Here is a 24,405-nt window from a genome sequence, read left to right on the forward strand (position 1 = left end):
AATCTGATTCATTGGGCACCGGGAACTTTTTCCAGCCAGGTTCCCCTGCAAACCTGTGCAGCCACGTTGCGAAGGAAGATCCAAGCAGGGCTTGCTGTCGCTTTCAGCAGTGACAGCAAGCCAATGAATATTTAGGAGCACGCTTTCAAGGCTCCTGATTCTGTCTTGGCAGTCACTTATGACATTGCGTGTTGGGTAGGTGGTGGAGGATTTGGGGGGGAAACAGTCTCCCATGCCAAATTAGTGCCTGGGCCCACCCCTGCTAATAAGGAACCTAGCCTGTGATCTTATGCATCCTGTTACCTGGGTTTCAAGCCCCATTGAGCGCAGCAGGGCTGACTTCAGAGTCCAATATGGATTGGATTGAGCAGAAGCAAACGAGCCATCCTGATATGCTTTGTGCTCTCTGTTTGTGCTCTCTAGGTGTGCCTGCAGCTTTTCAAGTGGATGCCGGAAGAGATTTTGCCTCTTGTGTGGGAAGGAACCGAGAACAGCAAAACCCTTCAAAGGATTTTGAGCTCTCTGCTGCAGAGCATTGTGGGAAAGGTGCCTGTTTATGAACCTGTCTGGCTTTTAGTCCTGTGCGGTCTCCTTTTAAAAAAAATCAAAACCAAAATAAAACGTTGTTGTTACCTGCCTTTCACACGCAGGTCGCAGGGTGGGGTAAAGGTAAAGGTAAAGGGACCCCTGACCATTAGGTCCAGTCGTGGCAGACTCGGGGGTTGCAGTGTTCATCTCGCTTTATTGGCTGAGGGAGCCGGCGTACAGCTTCCGGGTCATGTGGCCAGCACGACCAAGCCGCTTCTTTCCATGGTTCATTTTGCATAACATAAATCCCTGCATATTTTACATAAAATAAATCATTCAGTATTCCATTATTGCATCCATCAAAACTTATTTACATTGTTGAATTTATCTTACTGCTGCCAGCGTTTTCAATGGTTATTCTGCGAACCACCCAGAGACCCCTGGGTATAGGGCAGTATATAAATTCAATAAATAAATAACCTAAAATCCCCCTCCCATATATTCAATAAACATTTTGCAATCTTCTTTAAACGTATGTTCTTCTCGTTCTCTTATTCTATATTTTAGGTCCACAAGCTGCACATATTCCATCAGTTTAAGTTACCATTCTTTTTTGGTTGAGGTCTCGCTCGTTTTCCATTTTTGGGTTAACAAAACACAGGCCTCAGTAGTAGTATATATATATATATAACCTTTTTTGACACCTGGGAATTTCCGTCTGAATTATCCCCAGTGAAAAGGGTTCTGTTGTTTTTTGGGGGGAAAGTGCTTTTAAACATTTTTTTCAATTCATTATGAATTATTTCCCAATGCTCTTTTGCCCTTTTGCAAGTCCACCACATATGAAAGAACCTCATTGCATCTCCAGCACTTATCTGATTCAGTCTTACACATTTTAGCAAGCCTACTTGAAGTTAAATACCATCTACAAATCATTTTCAAGTAGTTCTCTTTCATGGAATAACATGCTGTAAACTTCCAGATCACTCTTCCAAAGTTTTCCCCAGAGATTAAAATCTATAGTATGTCCTATATCTATTGCCAATGTGTCATAGAGGCTTTGACAAGCTCGTCTTTTGTTTCCCAGTCTAATAACATATTGTACATTTTGGATATTGGGATGTGGGTGGTGCTGTAGGTTAAACCACAGAGCCTAGGACTTGCCGATCAGAAGGTCGGCGGTTCGAATCCCCACGACGGAGTGAGCTCCCGTTCCTCGGTCCCTGCTCCTGCCAACCTAGCAGTTTGGAAGCACATCAAAGTGCAAGTAGATCAATAGGTACCACTCCGGCGGGAAGGTAAACGGCGTTTCCGTGCACTGCTCTAGTTTGCCAGAAGTGGCTTTGTCATGCTGGCCACATGACCCGGAAGCTGTACACTGGCTCCCTCGGCCAATAAAGCGAGATGAGCACTGCAACCCCAGAGTCAGCCACAACTGGACCTAATGGTCAGGGGTCCCTTTACCTTTACATTTTAGATAAAAAAGTTTTTATTTATTTTGTATAAGATCTTTTTCAAATTGTGACCTTCGGTCTGGGAAACGATTCTTGTTCACGGGGTTTACCTTCGCCATAGGAAACCTGCAAGGACACTCGGCTCCTGGCTGCTACTGCTGTGAGCATGCTGGTCAACACAGCGTCAGAGCCCCAGAGAGGAGCCATGGCTGTCCTGGGTCTCTATCAACTTCTGGACCTCAGTGGTTGCTCCGTTGCGCAGAGACAAGATGCTAAAGCAGCTGGCCACCAAGGTGCGTTCACACGTTGCTTTCCGTGCTGCACAAATCACTCTGTGTTTCGACTTGTGCACCTGCGAGCTTGTCTCGATCTGTTTGACTGCAAATGAATCTCCCAAGTGTCCTGTGTCTGTAAATAAAATGAGTTTAGCGCTCGTTTCTGCATTTGCTTCTAGAAAAAAAGAAATGTTTTTCAATGAATGCAGAAAGGAGCAGTAAACATGCGTCATATTCCACTAAGTGTCAGGGACCGGGCAGAGGAGGAGGAATGGCGGAAACCGCCTCCCCATTCTGACCCTTCCTGGGAGGGGAAAGAGGAAGACAGTACAGTGGTACCTCAGGTTACAGATGCTTCAGGTTACAGACTCCACTAATCCAGAAATAGTATCTCTGGTTAAGAACTTTGCTTCAGGACGAGAACAGAAATTGCGGCGGCAGCGGGAGGCCCCATTAGCTAAAGTGCTACCTCAGGTTAAGAATAGTTTCAGGTTAAGAACGGACCTCCAGAACGAATTAAGTTCTTAACCCGAGGTACCACTGTATAGATTTACAGCAGCGGTTCAAGGGAGGTCACAGCTCAGAGGCAGATGAGGGGAAAAGCTGGGAAATCATAGGACAGCTGGAACAACACCCGGCTGATACGTTGTCACTAGAAAGGATTCCAGACCCTCCATCTCCCAGAACCCGGCGAGCCTTAAAAGTAGGAGAGCAAAGAGCTCAAAGACAGAGGGCACGTAGCAGCACCCGTAGAGGAGATGAATGAGGAAGTGGGAGAGACGGGGGTGGAGACTCACTCAGGACACTGCCATTGTCCAAGAGGTTGGGTTCTATATCCTCTCTCTGTAATATTGAAATATAAAAGGGTGGTAAGAAACTTTCCCTTGTCTTAATACTTTCCCTGGGCAACCAGCCGGGAGCCGCTGACAGCATCCTGACACTCTGTTTCCAGAAGTGGCTTTCACATTGGTTAGTTAGGGGGATGTCAGGGGAACAGAACAGCCTGCCTTGTGAATGTAGCCTTGGTCAAATCACCTTGTTAATGGCACAGGAACCCAGCACAGATAATGCTGGGGACAGAGACTTTGTGCTGGACACCAGGCAATGGCTTTTTCCACCTTCCTTGCCCCAGCCCTAGAAGCCTTTCCCAGACCATGACTCTAGAAACTCTGTATATATAATTTTGCTTCTCAGCTTGTATTGTGTTATTTCATGCGCTGCGACTCACTGTTATTTTTTATTGATTATAGTTTAGAAAGTAGCGTAATTGTTAAGAGTGTGTTTCTGTTTAATTTGCTGATATTTGATTTTATTGTGTACTATTATATTCTGGTGGATTATTGAATATTACTTTATTCGTTTATTTTAAAGTTATGCTTTTTATTACAACGTTTTTGTCGTGGGTCAGATTGTTCTGAGGTCCGCGACCTTTCTCGGTTCCTTCAGCTTGTAAAACGCCTTGTGTATACAGAAGGGCGGTGTGCAAATTATAAGTGAAACGAGCTCTGTGAATCTGAGCCGACGTGAGGACAGATTCCTTTGACTGACTGGAGAAATTTCTTTCTGTGACCAGGAGAATTCTGGTTTGGCACGCTTTGTGTGCCCCAACCTCCTTGGAGCCCAGATGGACTGGAGAGGGTGGTACTCACCCGGGGCTTGTTAGCCTGTTGCAAGAAGGAGGTCCTGAGCTGCCGACTGGATGATACCACGCAAGAGGTAGGCTTGAGGCAAGAACTTCTGCTCTTCCATAAACCCAGAGGCAAAATTTGGTAAGCGTCAGGTGTTCAGGGCAAGGGTGGTCCGTCTTGGAAGAGTTAAGGCCAGCAACCTGTGCTGAGGCAAGGAAGAGACTAGGGCAGGGAGACCAGTGTTTAATTCCTCACCTGGCCATGATGCTCACAGTGTGGTGCCTCTTTCTTTTTAGGGACGCTGGTGGTGCTGTGGGTTAAACCACAGACCCTAGGACTTAATAATAATAATAATAATAATAATAATTTATTATTTATACCCCGCCCATCTGGCTGGGTTTCCCCAGCCACTCTGGGCGGCTTCCAAAAGAATATTAAAATACTGTGATACATCAAACATTAAAAGCTTCCTTAAACAGGGCTGCCTTCAGATGTCTTCTAAAAGTCTGGTAGTTGTTGTTCTCTTTGACATCTGGTGGGAGGGCGTTCCACAGGGAGGGCGCCACTACCGAGAAGGCCCTCTGCCTGGTTCCCTGTAACTTGGCTTCTCGCAGTGAGGGAACCGCCAGAAGGCTCTCGGTGTTGGACCTCAGTGTCCGGGTAGAGCGATGGGGGTGGAGACGCTCCTTCAGGTATACTGGACCGAGGCCGTTTAGGGCTTTAAAGGTCAGCACCAACACTTTGAATTGTGCTCGGAAACGTACTGGGAGCCAATGTAGGTCTTTCAAGACCGGTGTTATATGGTCTCGGCGGCTGCTCCCAGTCACCAGTCTGGCCGCTGCATTCTGGATTAGTTGTAGTTTCCGGGTCACCTTCAAAGGTAGCCCCACGTAGAGCGCATTGCAGTAGTCCAAGCGGGAGATAACCAGAGCATGCACCACTCTGGCAAGGCAGTCCGCGGGCAGATAGGGTCTCAGCCTACGTACCAGATGGAGCTGGTACACAGCTGCCCTGGACACGGATTTAACCTGTGCCTCCATGGACAGCTGTGAGTCCAAAATGACTCCCAGGCTGCACACCTGGTCCTTCAGGGGCACAGTTACCCCATTCAGGACCAGGGAATCCTCCACACCTGCCCGCCTCCTGTCCCCCAGAAACAGTACTTCTGTCTTGTCAGGATTCAATCTCAATCTGTTTGCCGCCATCCATCCTCCAACCGCCTCCAGACACTCACACAGGACCGTCACCGCCTTCACTGGTTCTGATTTGAAAGAGAGGTAGAGCTGGGTATCATCTGCATACTGATGAACACCCAGCCCAAACCTCCTGATGATCTCTCCCAGCGGCTGCATATAGATGTTAAAAAGCATGGGGGAGAGGACAGAACCCTGAGGCACCCCACAAGTGAGAGCCCAGGGGTCTGAACACTCATCCCCCACCACAACCTTCTGAACACGGCCCAGGAGGAAGGAGCGGAACCACTGTATGACAGTACCCCCAGCTCCCAGCCCCTCAAGACGGTCCAGAAGGATGTTATGGTCGATGGTATCAAACGCCGCTGAGAGATCCAGCAGAACTAGGAAACAGCTCTCACCCTTGTCCCTAGCCCGCCGGAGATCATCAACCAGTGCGACCAAGGCAGTTTCAGTCCCGTGATGAGGCCTGAATCCCGACTGGAAGGGATCCAAATGGTCCGCTTCTTCCAGGCGTGCCTGGAGTTGTTCAGCCACCACTCGCTCAATCACCTTGCCCAAGAATGGAAGATTTGAGACTGGGCGATAGTTGGCCATCGTGCCCGCATCTAAAGATGGTTTTTTAAGAAGCGGTTTAATAACCGCCTCTTTCAGCGGGTCTGGGAAGACTCCCTCACGGAGGGAAGCATTCACTACCCCACGAAGGCCATCGCCCAGCCCTTCCCAGCTAGCTTTTATAAGCCAGGATGGGCAAGGATCCAGGAGACAGGTGGTTGGTTTCACTCGTCCAAGCAGCCTGTCCACATCCTCGGAGGTAACAGATTGGAATTGATCCCACGCAATTTGACTAGACAGGACTCTAGCACTCTCCCGCCCCGGCCCTGCTCCCACGGTGGCATCGACCTCTTCCCGAATCTGAGCGACTTTATCTGCAAAAAACTTTGCAAAATCATTGCAGGAGATCATGTGGCCCGTACTGGGCCCCGATGTAGCAGGTGGTTCCACTAGATTGCGGACCACCTGAAAAAGTCTCCTGCTGCTGTTTTCTGCAGATGCAATAGAGGCGGTGAAGAAAGTCTTCTTCGCCGTCGCTACTGCCACTTGGTAGGCTCGACATTGAGCTCTAACCTGTGTCCGGTCAGCTTCAGAATGGGTCCTCCGCCACCGGCGCTCTAGCCGTCTCAACGATTGTTTCATTGCCCTCAGATCCGTGGAAAACCACGGGGCTGTTCGGGCTCCATGCAATCGGAGAGGGCGCTTCGGAGCCAACCAGTCAATAGCCCTGGTTAACTCCACATTCCAGCGGGCCACCAGGGAATCAGCTGAAAGGCCATCAACATGGGATAAAGCATCCCCTACCACTCTCTGGAAACCATTTGGATCCATTAAGTGGCGGGGGCGGACCATCCGAATCGGTCCCACCTCCCTGCAGAGGGGAAGGGTCGCGGAGAAGTCAAGTTGCACCAGGAAGTGGTCTTAAGTCGATCAGAAGGTTGGCGGTTCAAATCCCCGTGACGGGGTGAGCGTCCGTTGTTCGGTCCCAGCTCCTGCCAACCTAGCAGTTCGAAAGCACCTCAAAGTTCAAGTAGATAAATAGGTACCGCTCCCGCGGGAAGGTAAACGGCGTTTCCGTGCGCTGCTCTGGTTCGCCAGAAGTGGCTTAGTCATGCTGGCCAGATGACCCGGAAGCTGTACGCCAGCTCCCTCGGCCAATAAAGCGAGATGAGCGCCGCAACCCCAGAGTTGGTCATGACTGGACCTAATGGTCAGGGGTCCCTTTACCTTTCTTTTTTATGTAATAATTTTTATTAATTTTAAATTACCATCCAATAATAGCCTCATTATAACAATACCAAATTATAATAAAATTACTACCACCAATCATTCAAATACCGAATTGTATAATTTAGGTGGCCTCCTGCATGCTAGAATTGATGGTTTGATTTTTTCCCCTTTTATTTCTGCGTTCCAAAATCTTACTTATTTCAATTACATTCCGTGTAAAATAATGATCCCTTACACAGCAACTGCAATATTAATAACATCTATTTGTGTTGACACATAAAATTTCTAAAAACTACAAGTGAGGCACTCAAACTATATCCTTGTTCTTCCTGTGTGTGACAATTATTCTGTTCGTGGTGTTTCTTCCTGCCCTTGTAAAATATTATGTCTATCTTTTCCCAGTTGTTGCTGTTTTCCTTCATGCCTTGGGCGGAGCTGATATCCCATTGCTGTTTCAGAAATTTCTATATCACTCCGACCTGTGCTTAGTTGCTTTGCAACTTTAAAAACAGCTGCAAAAATCGCTCTGTCCATAAAGAACCTGTTTTCACCATTTCCCCTCACAGCCTGGGAAGAAGAGTGCTGTGTCACTGCCTCTTAGCCTAGCCTACCTCTCAGGGTTGTTTTGAGGATGAGAGGGAGAACTGTGTGGATGCCACTTTGCAGGAACGGTGTGGGGTGTAAGTGTAACAAAACAGTGGTACTTCGGGTTACATACGCTTCAGGTTACATACGCTTCAGGTTACAGACTCCGCTAACCCAGAAATAGTGCTTCAGGTTAAGAACTTTGCTTCAGGATGAGAACAGAAATCGTGCTCCGGCGGCGCGGTGGCAGCAGGAGGCCCCACTAGCTAAAGTGGTGCTTCAGGTTAAGAACAGTTTCAGGTTAAAAACGGACCTCCGGAACGAATTAAGTACTTAACCCGAGGTACCACTGTAATTAATATTTTTTTAGAAAACAAGTGTCTTGTTCTTAAAACGCCCTGTGTTTTTTCTCATTTTGAGGCTTTTTTCTGCTTCCTTCCATGAGAGACATGCATGATTTTTGTTGGCTTTTCTTCATACTGGGTCTAAAAATATATACAGTGGTACCTCAGGTTACGGGAAGGTAAACGGCGTTTCCGTGTGCTGCGCTGGTGCAGGCTCGCCAGAGCAGCTTTGTCACGCTGGACACGTGACTCGGAAGTGTCTCCGGACAGCGCTGGCCCCCGGCCTCTTAAGCGAGATGGGCACGCAACCCCAGAGTCGGACACGACTGGCCCGTACGGGCAGGGGTACCTTTACCTTTTACCTCAGGTTACATACGCTTCAGGTTACATATGCTTCAGGTTACAGACTCCGCTTACCCAGAAGTATTACCTCAGGTTAAGAACTTTGCTTTATTATGAGAACAGAAATCATGCTCCGGCGGCGCAGCAGCAGCGGGAGGCCCCATAGCTAAAGTCAGGTTAAGAACAGTTTCAGGTTAGAAAAAGATATAATCAATGACAATGGTTAAGGAAAAAAATGCGAAAACTTATAGTGATTACGAAAGATTTACGGAAAAGCTGAAGGAAGTCCAAAAAGCAAAAGAAATTGAAATGTGAAATGTGAAAATAATGTATGTCTTGTGTTGTTTTGTTGTAAATCAATAAAAATTATTATATAAAAAAAGAACTGTTTCAGGTTAAGAACGGACCTCCAGAACGAATTAAGTACATAACCAGAGGTACCACTGTAATGTGATTGCTTCCTCCCACCCCACACACCATTTCCCCCCTATAGAATTGTAGGAGTGTAGAGTTGGGAAGGGACCCATCTCATCCAACCGCCTGCCGTGCAGGAAATGCAGCTAAATCACAGCCCTTATACCCTCTTCCGCAGGCTTGTCTGTTGCTGGATGTCCTGTTCCCAGCTCTTTTGGTCCTGATGGAGGAGCCGGATTACTACTGCTTCCAAGGTAGGTAGTTTGCCCTGAAGTCCTCCATCTGATTCAGATGGTCGCAGCCAAAGGAGACCCAATTCTCAACCAGGAATGAAGCATCTTAGTCTCATAATAATAATAATTTTATTTATTTATTTATACATACATACATACATACATACATACCCTGCCCATCTGGCTGGATTTCCCCAGCCACTCTGGGCGGTTTCCAACAGAATATTAAAAACACGCTAAAACGTCAAACATTAAAAACTTCCCTAAACAGGGCTGTCTTCAGATGTCTTCTAAAAATCAGGTATGTAGTTGTTTATTTCCTTGACATCTGCTGGGAGGGCGCCACCACTGAGAAGGCCCTCTGCCTGGTCCCCTGTAACCTCACTTCTCACAGCGAGGGAACCGCCAGAAGGCCCTCGGAGCTGGATCTCAGTGTCCGGGCTGAGCGATGGGGGTGGAGACACTCCTTCAGGTATACTGGGCCGAGGCCATTGGCGAACCTGTGACCTGCCAGAGTTTTCTGGACTACAACTTCCATCCTCCGCTGGCTATGCCAACTGTGGCTGATGGGAGCTGGAGTCGCAGCAACATCCAGAGGGCCACAGGTTCCCCACTTTTAAAGCATTGGGAATTCAGAACGAGGAAGTGGTCATTGCAGGGCCTGTAAGACAGAGTTGTTCCGCCTGGCCTTTGGCTTGGAGCCAGTTTGATTCCCTCCCTCCCTCTCTTTCTTTTTTTTTCTTTTCCTTCTCCTCCTGCGATGAGGCTACATTTTAATATTTTAATGTTCCATTATTTTAATGTTGTATTTTACTTTTGTTTTTAAGTTGTAATCATTCATCTTGTTTTTATTATTGCTTGTAAGCCGCTCTGAGCCCGGCCTTGGCTGGGGAGGGCGGGGTATAAATAAAAAATTATTATTATTATTATTATTATTATTATTATTATTGGTGTGATTAGCCTGCATCTCCGTTTGCAGTGTTTTCTCTATGGCTTCGACGCGTCCGAGAAAGTCTGGAGGAGATATGGGAAGGGAAGAGGAACCGGGTCCTGGCAGACCAGTCTGGACTTCTCGAGAGACTGACCCAGTTCCTCTGGAACAATGCGGAGAGCCCAGTAATGGTACCTTTTTCATTTCACCTGGACCTTCTTTTTTTTAGAAAGATATTTATTAAAGTTTTCAATATATTACAAAAAATTGAAAAAAGAAGGGGAAAAAAAACAAAAAAATTAAAAGAATAAAAGAGAAAAAAGACACAAAATAGAAACAGTTAAAAACAAATCAATCTTTCCATATCATATCTTTCATTTGCTTGTTTCCCTGACCTCCTCGCACCTCCCTTTCTTGCATTCCAGTTCAATTGGTTAATTCAGCAAATCCTTTCCCTCTTTCATTTTATCTTAATCTTTTGTCATAACATATTATATCTTTAAATTATCACCTGTTAACAATCCATTTTTACATCTTCCTTAACATTGCTGCTAAAAAATCCCACTTAACTTCAATCCAACATCATTCTAACATTCATTAATTTTACAATGTTTCTGTAAGTAGTCTTTAAATTTCTTCCAATCTTCTTCCACTGACTCTTCTCCCTGGTCTCGGATTCTGCCGGGCATTTCCGCCAATTCCATATAGTCCATCACCTTCATCCATTTCACCTGGACCGTCTTGTATCCTGTCAAAGCTGCACCCGCAGAGGAGGCTTAACGTTAAGAAACCCAAACGCCTATATTCCACAAAAACAACCTTGTGCAACAGCAAGAGCTAAGCAGACCAAAAGTCAAGGGTACCACTTAGATCAGAGGGTATTCAGTGAGGGGCCCTCCAGATGTTCTTGGACTGCAGCAGGGTGGATTTGATTTAAATCAAATAGATTTAAATCACTATTTAAATCATGATTTAAATCACAAGTCAGTAAGACTTGATTTAAATCATTTTCCCCCAGAAAGACTCATTCTTGCTGGTATAATTTAATATTTGCAACTAGATAAAGGTTTCATTTTTGGAAAAATAAATTTTCAGAGTCGTTTTTACAGTTATATCAAAACTACTCATTTGGTTATACTATTAGAAATGCATAGACAGATAATTACGAAATTATTGTGAGGTTTAGTAAGTTAACTGTTTATATTTGGACAACTTTTCTGCTGTACTTTAAAGGAAGGAGAAAAATAATCACGTCCTTAATAAGAATTTGAACAGTTAATGTAACTAAAACAATAACATTACAGCATATGTATCCATGTTGGTTAAACAATTATATTTTTTTTTAAAAAAAAACCTCAGACTGAGTTTTAGCACACATGAAAAACTTAAAACAAATCCTTATTTCCTGATGAATAGCCTTTGGACTATAATGTAACTTAAATAGAAAACTGCAGAAAGATTTTTCCTCCAAAAGCATTTTATTTTAAAAATCCAATTTAAATGTTTTAAAAATCTGATAAAAAAACTTATTTAAATTTTAAAAATCAGATTTAAATTTTTAAAAATCTAAGTAAAAAAAAATCCAATTTTTAATTTTTTAAATAAAAAAAAAATCATTGATTTTTATCCACCCGGGACTGCAGCAGGGGATAGCTCAGTCAACAGAGCACAAGACTCTTAATCTCAGACTGTTAGAAAGTTGTGGCTTTGAGCCCCACGTTGGGCAGAAAGATTCCTGCATTGCAGGGGGTTGGACTAGATGACCCTCGTGGTCCCTTCCAACCCTACGATTCTATGATTCGTACATAATAATGTTACTTTCCCACCCCTCCTCTGCCCACGCTGTTCAGGTGGAACGGGTGTCTGATTTCATCCACAGCTCCTTCCAGCTCCTCCTGGAGATCTACAGCTTAGAGTGTGATCGCTTTGGGGACCTGGAGAGACCCCTCTATGGTCAGTTCCTCCAGAGAGTCATCCTGATGCCCTGGCAGGCCAGAGCCCGGTATTTTCCTCTCATTTCGGTTCTGCCCTACCTGGGTCCTGAAAAGGTAAGGGGACGACAACATTGGTGTGTGAGTGCGGAGCTCAGCCCATAATACTCTGAAAACAGAAAGGGTCAGGTAGCTGGAGATGGAAATTGCCCTCTTTGTTAATTTCTTAAAAACAAAACCCATCAAAACCTTTCTCTTTTTCTTACTGCTTTTGTACGTGCCATAATACGAGCCTGTGTGTTTCTATGCACCAGCGCTGTAACAGATTATACAGTCATACCTTGATTTTCAAACACCTTGGGAGTCAAACATTTCAGCTCCCGAATGATCAAAAACGAGAACTGATTGTTCCAGTTCTCAAACGTTCTCTGGAACCCGGGCGTCCGACACGACTTCCATGGCTTCCGATTGGCTGCAGGAGCTTCCCGCAGGGCTCCCCACGCTGCGGATGTCTGCCCGGCGCAAGGGGCGCTCTGCTTCAGGGCGCCTCGCGCGCCGGGCGGCAAGCTGCTATCCGCAGCCTAGGGAGCCCTGCGGGAACTCCCACGGGCTCCCCAGGCTTGCTGATAGCTTCCTGAAGTCTGGAGAGCGAGAGGGGCCGGTGCGCACCGACCCCTCTCGCTCTCCAAGCTTCAGCGAAAGCCTGTATTTGCCCCATAGGACGCACACAGATTTCCCCTTCATTTTTGGAGGGGAAAAAGTGCGTCCTATAGGTACATTTATGACCCTGAGGTCATAAACAAGCAATATACGTGATAAGAAGGATGGCCAGTACGACCGTGATCATTATCACCTTCAGGTGAGATCTGTTTCCTGGCCCTAAGATTAACATCCTAAGATTAACATATCAGAAAAGCTACATCAAAGAAACTGCCCGCTGTCTTTGATGACCCAGGATGCCTGTCTGGCGAAGACTGGCAGTGTGCGCGACTGGTCAAGAAAGAGAAATGGAACAGGGATGCAGAGGTGTGGATTGATCAAGAATCATATCAAAATAGTTCAAACCCAGTCAAAGCAATGCTTTCATTGCTGGCACAGATGGCTTACTCTATATTTGTTATAATTCCTCTTAGCAATGCCACCTGATCACTACATCTTTTTTTGCCAGCACTGAGCAAGGGCCAGCTTCCTGGGTTTCGTGCAGTTTGGTGACCTCTTGTGTTTGCGTAAAGACCCCTGACATCCTGCCAACTCCTGAATCTTCCTTTTTTATTTTTTAATGATTTCAATTCATTATACAACATCAAACATTTAGACAACAGAGAAGACAAACAAAACACCAAGAGAGAGAGAAAAAAAGAGGCAAACAAAGAAAAAGACATTACATACCATAAAACACTAACAAATTAGACTTACATTAACAAATATCAACTAAGTCACACAACATTAATTGACTTCCCTTCGTCTCGGCTTCGGAATGTGTTACAGTGGATTTTCTATCTGCAGTTTCATTTTCATAACACTCTTTACGTCGCAAGCGTTATATCGAGCCTACTGTGATTTTTAAGTTTTTTACATTTGTTTCAATATATATCATAAATTTATTCCATTCATTATTAAACTTTGTGTCTTTTTGGTTTCTTATTTTCTGTGTCATTTTTGCCAATTCTATATAATCAAATAGTTTAACTTGCCACTCATTGATAGTTGGGATTTTTGATGTTTTCCAATTTTGTGCTATTAGTATTCTAGCAGCCACTGTTGCATATTGGAAGAGAGTTTGGTCTTCCTTTTTGATTTCTTCTCCAATTATCCCCAGAAGGAAGGCCTCGGGTTTTTTTGTGAAGGTATATTTGAGGATTTTTTTTTAGTTCGTTATAAATGGCTTCCCAAAACTTTCTAATGACCTCACAAGACCACCACATATGGTAAAAATTGCCTTCCCTGATCTTACATTTCCTGAATCTTCCTTTTCCCTTCCGTTCTGCTCAGGTTCTGGATGCGTACAAAGATCTCCCGCAGCACCTCTTGAACTGCCTGTCGACCAACCACTTGTGCCCTGCCGCCTCCGATTTGTACAAAACGATCCTCCAGCTGCAGCGCAAAGTTTGGGCCGAGAGGCGGGACCAGGTCCCAGAGGAAGAGCTGGCTCGGGATTGGGGCCGCTGCTGGCTTGCGGTCCTCTCCAGCGCCTTGACCTCTCCCTCCCCTTCCCTCCAGAGCAACGCCTCCAACTACCTTCTGGGCTGGACCTTGCGAGTTTTCCCTGCCTCTTACTTTTTGTTGGACGAGAGTTTTAGGAGCAGGGAGCCCTCTAAGCTACGGGCCTGGGTCGCCTTGCTGAATGCCCAGAGGACCATCTCAGGGGCCTTCCCCTCCAATGCGGAGACCCTGGAAAGGCTGCCCTTCTGCCTCTTCTCCAAGGAGGAGAACGTCCGCTTGGCGGCGCTGAGCCTCCTCTGCTCCGCCCCCAGGACCAACCAACCCTTGTCCGAAATGGAGGCCCGGCTCCTGAAGGAAGCTTTGCCGCTGAGCTTGAACTGCGATTCCTCGTCTTTCCGGCAGCTCCTCCAAACCATGGTTAAGAAGGCCCTGGTCAGGCTGAGGGACAGCTCTCTTGCCCTGCTACGGAAGCAGGAATCGGACAAGAAGGGACGCTGTGGCGGGAAGGATCCGGAAACGGCTTTGGGGCAAGCTGTGGGTGAGTTGACCCATTCTCCACACACCTATTGTGAGAACGGGATGCCAGGCCCCCTGCTCTTCTCACGTTTTTAAATACAGCGGTACCTCGGGTTACGTACGCTTCAGGTTACATACGCTTCAGGTTACAGACTCTGCTAACCCATAAATAGTACCTTGGGTTAAGAACTTTGCTTCAGGATGAGAACAGAAATCGTGCTCCGGCGGCGCGGTGGCAGCAGGAGGCCCCATTAGCTAAAGTGGTGCTTCAGGTTAAGAACAGTTTCAGGATAAGAACGGACCTCCGGAACGAATTAAGTACTTAACCCGAGGTACCACTGTACAAGCAACTCCCAACTCGCATGTGGTTGGTGCCGCGAAATCAGTAAATAATTCAGTTCCATTCCAGAAGTGACGGGATAAAGCTGGAAAGTCCCTGTGGCTTGTGAGGAGACCCCCCCCAGAGGCCAAAGAGTCCAGAAATAAAGGCTTTAAGGGCTTTTTAAAAAACAGAACAGCCTGCCTTGTGAATGTAGCCTTGGTCAAATCACCTTGTTAATGGCACAGGAACCCAGCACAGCTAATGCTGGGGAGAGAGACTTTGTGCTGGACACCAGGCAATGGCTTTTTCCACCTTCCTTGCCCCAGCCCTAGAAGCCTTTCCCAGACCATGACTCTAGAGACAGCAGAAGCAGCTGGGAAAAGAGGAGTTAAGGGATTTATTTTTAAAAAAATAATAATTTTATATTATGTTGTTTCTCACCTGGTATTGTGTTATTTCATGCGCTGCGACTTGCTGTTATTTTTTATTGATTATAGTTTAGAAAGGGCACGTAGCAGCACCCATAGAGGAGATGAATGAGGAAGTGGGAGAGATGGGGGTGGAGATTCATTTGGGACAATGCCATTATCCAAGAGGCTGGGTTCTGTAGCCTCTCTCTGTAAAGTTTGAAATAAAAAAGGACTGTAAGAAACTTTTCCTTGTCTTTATACTTTTGCTGCAACCAGCCGGGAGCTGCTGAAAGCATCCTGACACCGCCTCATTAAAAATCTATTTCCCACCGTAGATTTCGTTGAGTGGCTGCTGCAGCTGTGCATCTCCTCCTTGATGTCGGGCTCCAACTTCCAGAGGAGGAAAACCGCCCTGCTTCTCCTAGCGGCCATCATGGAGACCTGCACGGACACCTGGAGCCCGGAGAAAAAGAAGGGGCAGCCTCCTCGTATGTTGATGGGGAGCCTATGGGCTTGTGGACATTTCTTGGACTCCAGTTCCTATCAGACCCAAGCAGCAGGACCAAATGGTCTAGGATGATGTGAGCTGGAGTCCAACAGCATTTGGAGGACCTCAGGTTCTTCCTCTCTGTTTTATGCTCTCCTACCTGCTCTGCGAGGGACGCGGGTGGCGCTGTGGGTTAAACCACAGAGCCTAGGACTTGCCGATCTGAAGGTCGGTGGTTCGAATCCCTGCGACGGGGTGAGCTCCCGTTGCTTGGTCCCAGCTCCTGCCAACCTAGCAGTTCGAAAGCACGTCAAAGTGCAAGTAGATAAATAGGTACCGCTCTGGTGGGAAGGTAAACAGCGTTTTCATGCGCTGCTCTGGTTCGCCAGAAGCGGCTTAGTCATGCTGGCCACATGACCCGGAAGCTATACACCAGCTCCCTTGGCCAATAAAGTGAGATGAGCGCCCCAACCCCAGAGTCGGTCACGGCTGGACCTAATGGTCAGGGGTCCCTTTATCTTTACCTGCCCTGCCCTGCCCTGCCCTGGCATTCCATGGGGCAGGGCACTAATGCCTGGCGGACGTTTCAGGACCACGGAGAGCTCCAAGTGAGCCGGAAACCAAACTGAGCCGTTCCAAGCATTTGCTCCCACTCCTCTGCCCCCTTTCTGGAGAACTTAGTTTCTGAAAGGTTTCTTTAGCTTCCTGCTTAGTATTTGCTCTAACTGCCAGTAGCAGCTGATGCGGTGGAATGTCGCTAGTTTGACTGTAACTTACCTGGCTCGGGAAAGATCCAGCTATGTGGATGAAATTTTATTTCATAAAAAATTATTCCGTGCAGATAAAGAAAAACTACCATATTTTTCGCTCTATAAGATGCACTTCCCCCCCTCCTAAAAAGTAAGGGGAAATGTTTGTGTGTCTTATGGAGCGAATGCAGGCAGGAGGCTCTGCTCAGCGCTCCCTTTAAAGAGCTGCATGGAGCGTGTGTGAGGCTCTTGGGGTCTTTTCCCCGAGGAGGGAGAAGGGCAACCCATCAGTGACGGACTGCCCTTCTCCCTCCTCGGCCAAAAGCCTGCAAGCACCGCACACACGCCCCACGTGGCTTGTGAAAGGGAGCGCTGAGCAGAGCCTGGGGTGCATGCAGGCTCTGCTCAGTGCTCCCTTTAAAGAATATTTTTCCCCTTGCATTCCCCCTCTAAAAACTAGGTGCGTCTTATGGTCAGGTGCGTCTTACGGAGCAAAAAATACTTCCTCAATCAGTACAGTTAAAAGTCTGGCATCCGCTCCCAAAGGAGGCAGTGGTTGCCGCAAACTTGGATGCCTTGAAAAAAAGAATCGGGCAAATTCCTGGGATAGCTCAGTCGGTAGAACATGAGTCTCCAAATCTGAGGATTGTGGGTTGGAGCCTCACGTTCGGCAAAAGATTCCTGTGTTGCAGGGGGCTGGACTAGATGACCCTTGTGGTCCCTTTCCAACTATGATTCTATGGTAATTTGTGGAGGAGAAGGCTATCGGTGATCATGATGGCTGCGTTTTACCTCCATTAACCAGAGGCAGTAATGCTTCTGAACCCCAAGAAAGCAATCCCAAACAGTCTAGTCTTGCACCAGTTCTTTAGAGCATGCACTTGGGGAAAATACCGTATTTTTTGCTCTATAAGACTCACTTTTTCCCTCCTAAAAGGTAAGGGGAAATGTGTGTGCGTCTTATGGAGCGAATGCAGGCTGCGCAGCTATCCCAGAAACCAGAACAGCAAGAAGGATTGCTGCTTTTACTGCGCAGCGATCCCTCTTGCTGTTCTGGCTTCTGAGATTCAGAATATTTTTTTTCTTGTTTTCCTCCTCCAAAAACCAGATGGTCTTGTGGTCTGGTGTGTCTTATAGAGCGAAAAATACAGTACTTTTTTCCTGTTATAGTCCTTGAGGTTTCTCCTTGCTTTCTACCCCCACCCCCCGTACTGTACTACTCTACAGGCAATATGGCTGCGCTACTGAGCTGGGCAAGAAGCAAGGGCTGCTGGGACTTTTTCTCGAGAAGCAATACATTGGCACTGCTGAGCTGCTTGCAGGACAGTACGAACGAGGTGCGTCGTCCACCTATCCTCCCGTGACTCTTGGGCATGTTTGTGAATGGCAAGAATTTACAGGTGGGGGTGGGGGGAGTCACCAGATTAGCACTTGGAGGCACATTGGCACCACCAAGCTCTTGCCCTGAACACCCATACCTGCTCACTGGCCCCTTGATCATGAGGCAATGAGAGCAGTACCTTCTCTCGCGCGAAAAACACATAGAGCTGAAGAAGGAAGTTGGGAAAGTGACGCTCTGTCCTGCTTCCTCTTCCAACTCTATGTGCTTTTCAAGACTCAGATTGGATCTGACTTTACTGATAAGTGGCCAGAGGGGGTGGTCCATGGCACTTGCTCAAAAATCCAGATGTGCCCCCCATCCTAAAAAAAATAGTATACGCTCAGCTTCAGAGTCTGGTGATTTTCCTTCGGCACAGTAGGAATTTTGGACCTAGCATCTTTCTTTGCGCATAGGCCAAGCCAGTGTGGTGTAGTGGTTAAGAGCGGTAGTGTCGTAATCTGGTGAACCAGGTTTGATTCCCCGCTCGTCCACATGCAGCTGCTGGGTGACCTTGGGCTAGTCACACTTCTCTGAAGTCTCTCAGCCCCACTCACCTCATGGAGTGTTTGTTGTGGGGGAGGAAGGGAAAGGAGAATGTTAGCCGCTTTGAGACTCCTTCGGGTAGTGATAAAGCGGGATATCAAATCCAAACTCTTCTTCTTCTGTTCTGAACATTGCCCATTGTCCTCGTTTGACTCTCTTTCCCCTCTTCCACGGCAGATCCGTGAGCTGGCATCCGAGCTGCTTGTCCGCTACTTCCCACCTGCTTTCCCAGAATCCATTGCTGTGGCTCTCTTCGAACGGGCACAGGAAGCCATGTGCAGCCCCAGAGTCCCAGAGGCGGAAGCAGGAGCAGTGCTGATGAAAACTATCCTCCAGAAGTAGAATATTTGTTCTCTGAAACTTTTTTTAACGACCATTTGAGCCTTTTACAGAATTTAACCCTGTTTGGGCTTGGAAGTTTGGGAGAGCTATGAAGGGGTTTGGCTCAGGAGGGGGTGTTGGACTAGGGTTGGGTGACATAATATCATCCCAAACTGAAATCTGTCGTCCCAATAATATCGTCCCAAACTGAAATCCATATCGTGATACCGGTTTCGTAATTTTTGACCTATCTTGAATTGTGATATGTGTGTGTGTGCGCACACTATGCAAAAATCACAGTGTGAAGGGAAACCAGGGAGCTAGCTGATTCCTGATGCCCCTGTTAACTCTGCTGACTCTGCTCCCCTGCCTCATGTTGGGGGGCAACGAATCACGAGAGCAGCCGCCGGCAAAAATCACAATGCAGGAAAAGCCATTGAGAGGCCTGGAAGTTTGTTTCCCAGTCTATGGCTGCCCCATCCCGGTTTGGAGTTATACTTTTGTTTGTTTACTCAGCCTCTCCTTGTCCAGAATACAGACATACCTTGGAAGTCAAACGGAATCCGTTTCGGAAGTCCGTTTGACTTCCGAAACATTAGGGAACCAAGGCGCAGCTTCCGATTGGCTGTAGGAAGATCCTGCAGCCAATCGGAAGCCCTGCCGGACATTCGACTTCCAAAAGAACATTAAAAAACCGGAACAACCACTTCCGGTTTTCGATCGTTCAGGAGCCAAAACGTTCGGCTCCCAAGGCGGTTGAAAACCGAGGAACAACTGTACAGTGGTACCTCAGGTTAAGTACTTAATTCATTCCGGAGGTCCGTACTTAACCTGAAACTGTTCTTAACCTGAAGCACCACTTTAGCTAATGGGGCCTCCTGCTGCTGCTGCGCCGCCGGAGACTGATTTCTGTTCTCATCCTGAAGCAAAGTTCTTAAGCTGAAACACTATTTCTGGGTTAGCGGAGTCTGTAACCTGAAGCGTATGTAACCTGAAGCGTATGTAACCTGAGGTACCACTGTACTTTAGTTTTTGAAGGAACAGCTGCTCCTTTCCCCTCTTCTAACCACCTTCACTGTTTTTCCTCCGCCAGAACAGACAGTCTTGCGTTGAAACGAATGTTGTCAGGGGCAAAGGAAGATCTGCCTGGGACATGTCTCTACCGGGCCTTCCTCAAGTATCTCCTTGGCGAGCTGCGGACACATTTCACCAGGGCTGGCCACGACTTGTTACTGGCAGCTCACACCACACCGATACATGGTCAGCGCCTTGAGGGTTGGGGGTTTGCTTTGCTTGAAGCAGGGCAGAATTGCATGGGCACTGAGAGAGGGGGGGAGGGGGGGAGGGGTTGCAACAGGGCCTTCTCTGTGGTGGTTCCCTGTTTATGGAATGATCTCACCTGCGAACTGTGCTTGATCCCTCTCATTATTATCCTTTAGAAGGGATTTCTTAAAACATTCCTTTTCACCCAGGCATTGGGTGGCTGAAGCATACTCGGTTGCAGCCATGTACTGTATTTTTTTGCTCTATAAGACTCACTTTTTCCCTCCTAAAAAGTAAGGGGAAATGTGTGTGTGTTTTATGGAGCGAATGCAGGCTGCACAGCTATCCCAGAAGCCAGAGCAGCAAGAGGGATTGCTGCTTTCACTGTGCAGCGATCCCTCTTGCTGTTCTGGCTTCTGAGATTCAGAATATTTTTGTTTTGTTTTCCTTCTCCAAAATCTAGGTGCATCTTGTGGTCTGGTGCGTCTTATAGAGCGAAAAATATGGTACATTTTACTCAGAGTAAAAAATGGACCTAAGTTATCCACGTTCATTTCAGTGTGTCTGCTTTGAGTAAGGCTCATGTTGGATGCAACACATTGTTTCTGGCAATGTTGGAATGAGAAGTTGTCCTAATATTTGGCTTGCTTTTAAAATTAAAAAAACAAAACATTATTTTCATTGCTTTTTATGCTTTACTCTTACTACCAGTGATAGTAATTTCCTCACTGGGCCACAAAGATCACTGAATAACCTTGGGCTAGTCTTCTCTCATAGGCTACTCCTACCTCACAGGGCTGATGTGAAAATACTGTGGGAAAACATTTGCATACAAAATTAAAAACTTAAGGGGAAAGACCCCTATGGAGAACAGACCCCCTCCTGGAACTCATGAGGGGCATGGAATATTAACTGACGGTTGTGGGGGGACTCCTAGACCCCATTTGCACTAGACATTCAAAGCAGTGGTGTACCACGTTCACCAGTCATGGCTTCTTGCAAAGGATCCTGGGACGTGTGGCTTGTTCAGAGTGCTGAGAGTTCTTTGGAGACCCCTTCTCCCCTCACAGAACTACAATTCCCAGAGTCCCCTGGGGAAGGAGGCAGATCTGTCAAGCCACGTTTCCCAGGATTCCCTGGGGGGAAGAAGCCATGACTGTTGAAAGTGGTATCATACTGCAGCAAGAATATTATTGGCCCAAAAATGGAAGCAAGAAGAGTTACCGACGATTGAAGAATGGAGGATGAAGTTAATGGACTATGCAGAATTAGATAAACTAACAGGAAGGATTTGAAACCGGCGAGACCAGAAATTCACGGAAGACTGGAGTAAATTTACGGACTATCTGAAAAGTAATTGTGAAGAACAGACAATGTTTGTAGGGTTGCAAGAAGTTTTGTGAGGAGTATTATTAGAAGTTTTGTAAAAATGGACAAGGGGGAGGATGATTTGTTAAGAGAAGTAAAGTTAAGAAATGCATAAGAAGTGGTTAAAACGGTGGATCATCAGAGGTGCTGATGGAAGTCTAAAAAGATTGTATAAGTGATAAGTTTTGTGGTACATTTTATAATGTATATGTTAAAATTAATAAAAAATATTATATAAAAAAAAGGAAATGGTATCATACTGCTTCAAATGTCTGTGCGGACGTTGCTTTAACCAGTATACTTTGTCCCAGCAGGCGTGATTTCTGCTCTGAGGCAGTGTCTGCTGGAGGTCCCAGAGGTGGCAACCTCAATGTTGAAGCCAGAGCAGGCGGAGAGCTGGCGGCTTTTCCTTAGCAGTTTGGTGAACACCGTGAGAGACGTCAGCAATTTGCTTTTGGGAGTGTTGCAGAGCAAGCGGCCCTCGAGCTTAGACCAGCAAGGTGAGACCAGAAAGATGCGAAACAGCCGCCAGCCCATTTGACTGTAAGCCTTTCTACGCAGGTCTTCAAAACAGTGTGCAGAGATCTTTATGCTCCCCACCTCCATCTGGATGGCCCACCCCTTTTTAAATCACCTGTTCCCTTCCCTTCCTTCCTTGGTGCCAGTGTGGTGTAGTGGTTAGAGCAGGGGTCGGCAAGGTTTACCGGCCATGGGCCGGATCACTCCCACGGAGATCGTCCGTGGGCCAGACTGGCGCAGCGCGACATCGGAAATTGCGCCTGCGCATGTCCGTGATGCTGGGAATTGCTTCTGTGCATGCCCAGATGCCAAAAAGTTAATTTTTTAAAATAATATTTTATTAAGATTTTCACAAAGTAAGACAAACAGAAAAAGAAAAAAAAGAAAAAACAATACCAGAAAAAAAATACAAAAAATAACAATTAAAAACAATTCCATCTTTCAGACCATATCTTGCATTAGCTTGTTTCTCGGACTTCCCCACACCTCCCCCCTTTGTATTCCAGTTCGATTGTTTGTTCAGCAAATCCTTTCCCTCTTTACCTGTATCTTAATTTTTGTCTTAATATTTTAATTTTACCTCTCCCTCTATTTAACATTCCATTTTTTCCTAGTCTTTCAAACCTTATTGCTATAAACCCCTTAACCTCAATCCAACATCATTCCATCATTCATTAATTTTACATTGTTTCTGTAAATAATCTTTAAATTTCTTCCAGTCTTCTTCCACCATCTCTTCTCCCTGGTCTCGGATTCTGCCAGTCATTTCTGCTAATTCCATATAGTCCATCACCTTCATCTGCCATTCTTCCAGAGTGGGTAGTTCTTGTGTCTTCCAATACTTTGCGATGAGTATTCTTGATGCCAAAAATTGTGCCTGGCAGAAGTGATTGGAAGTGTCTGGACATGTGCAGACGTGATTTCCAGTATCTGTGCTTGCGCAGACGCAATTTCCAGCACCGCTCGGCGAGTCCCTGCGCTGTGCTGCGCCGGTTTAGCGCAGCGTGCCAGGGACTCACCAAGCGGGCGGCTCAGTTCAGGAGCGGGTCATGGGCCGGTAAAACAGTCTTCGTGGGCCGCATCCGGCCCATGGGCTGCACGTTGCCGACCCCTGGGTTAGAGTGTCAGACTAGGACCTAAATAAAAAAGAAGGAGAACCGTGTGTTCCCAGTCGGAACTCTTTAGGGAGAGGCGAGATACAAAGATAATTGATGAATCAATTTAAAAGACATTACTAGATGGTGGCATAACCATGGCTAGTAAGAACGTTGCCAGGGGAGTTGATTTGATGAGATAAGCAGCTCAGTTAAACCCCCTTCACACACACACACACGGAACCACAGTCCTTATCTGGTTCAGCTCTCCTGCACCAATGGATGTGTTACATTTTTAAAAGGAAGACTTGCTCACAAATTTATTGACAGCTGCACAAATTAGAATCATAGAATCATAGAGTTGGAAGAGACCACAAGGGCCATCGAGTCCAACCCCCTGCCAAGCAGGAAACACCATCAGAGCACTCCTGACATATGGTTGTCAAGCCTCTGCTTAAAGACCTCCAAAGAAGGAGACTCCACCACACTCCTTGGCAGCAAATTCCACTGTCGAACAGCTCTTACTGTCAGGAAGTTCTTCTTATTATAGCCAGGAAATGGAAGGGGCAAGTAGAATATAAAATGGAAGAATGGTATAAAGAGGGGTGAGATATATCTGTTAATGATAAATTAACATGTGCCATTAAGGTAAGACAGGGAATACGCAGGAGAAATGATTCTGAGGAGATATGGAAGGTGTTGTGGAATTTGTACTGTTAAAGCCGAAAGGGGTCAAACCATCGCCAGAGGTGTTGATATTTTGGGATGTTGGATAGTTACAATGGAATGGTCTCGGTGGTGGGGTGAACATTTTTGTCCTTATTTATTTACGATTATTACTTTGTCATAAATAAATAAATAAATAGGGTTTCTACTGTGTTTTAAACATATAACTTGGCTGCTGTTTCTCCGTATTCTTAACACAACTTCCTAATCCCTTCTTGGTTGTTTTTCCCCCCCATAATATTTTATTAAGATTTTCACATAGAAAAAAGAAAAAGAAAAATACAAAAATAAAAAGAAAGCATGTAAAAACAAGTAAAAACAATTCCATTTTCATAGTATTACTTACATTCGCTTATTTTCCAGACTTCCCCACACCTCCCCTCTCTGTATTCCAATTCAGATATTTAATCAGCAAATCCCTTCCCTCTGTCTTATCCTTGTCTTTATCTTAGTGTGTTATACCTTAAATTCTTCATCTTTTTAACCTTCGAATTTTCCATTCTCCTTCACCACATTGTTACTAATAACCCTTTAACCTCCATCCAACATCATTCTAACATTCATTAATTTTATAATATTTCTGTAGGTAGTCTTTAAATTTCTTCCAGTCTTCCTCCATCGTCTCTTCTCCCTGGTCTCTGATTCTGCCAGTCATTTCTGCCAATTCCATATAGTCCCTAATCCCTTCTTGGTTTTATTGCAGCTGCAGCTCCTTCATTTGCAGACATGGGGAATGCAATCAGTTTCCTTATCCATATGGGGAAGGATCCTGGGCTGCCTAATGAGGACGATTCAGTTCTACTCTCGGAGGAGCACAGTCTGATCCTGACCTGTTGCTGGGTCTCAGTGAAAGTGAGCAGTTTTGAGAGTGTTTCGGGTTTTTAAACATGGCAGGGGCTG

General features: G+C 46.2%; 1 protein-coding gene across 2 annotated transcripts in view; it reads left to right on the forward strand.

The window, feature by feature from the left end:
- Positions 1-24,405, forward strand: part of LOC310666775 (tRNA (32-2'-O)-methyltransferase regulator THADA-like) — an 80,694-nt gene that overhangs the window by 14,759 nt on the left and 41,530 nt on the right. For both annotated transcript variants that reach the window (XM_083418082.1, XM_083418081.1), the window contains exons 6-18: positions 424-546; positions 2,104-2,275; positions 3,831-3,973; positions 8,727-8,802; positions 9,761-9,897; positions 11,563-11,760; positions 13,636-14,344; positions 15,390-15,542; positions 17,518-17,627; positions 18,392-18,552; positions 19,629-19,795; positions 21,481-21,666; positions 24,209-24,357. In XM_083418082.1, coding sequence (XP_083274208.1) covers positions 424-546; positions 2,104-2,275; positions 3,831-3,973; positions 8,727-8,802; positions 9,761-9,897; positions 11,563-11,760; positions 13,636-14,344; positions 15,390-15,542; positions 17,518-17,627; positions 18,392-18,552; positions 19,629-19,795; positions 21,481-21,666; positions 24,209-24,357 — 2,484 coding nt within the window. The remainder of the gene's footprint in view (positions 1-423; positions 547-2,103; positions 2,276-3,830; positions 3,974-8,726; positions 8,803-9,760; positions 9,898-11,562; positions 11,761-13,635; positions 14,345-15,389; positions 15,543-17,517; positions 17,628-18,391; positions 18,553-19,628; positions 19,796-21,480; positions 21,667-24,208; positions 24,358-24,405) is intronic.

The sequence above is a fragment of the Podarcis tiliguerta genome, assembly GCF_965153285.1.
Source record: "Podarcis tiliguerta genome assembly, chromosome: 16".
In the NCBI taxonomy this organism is placed as follows: domain Eukaryota; kingdom Metazoa; phylum Chordata; class Lepidosauria; order Squamata; family Lacertidae; genus Podarcis; species Podarcis tiliguerta.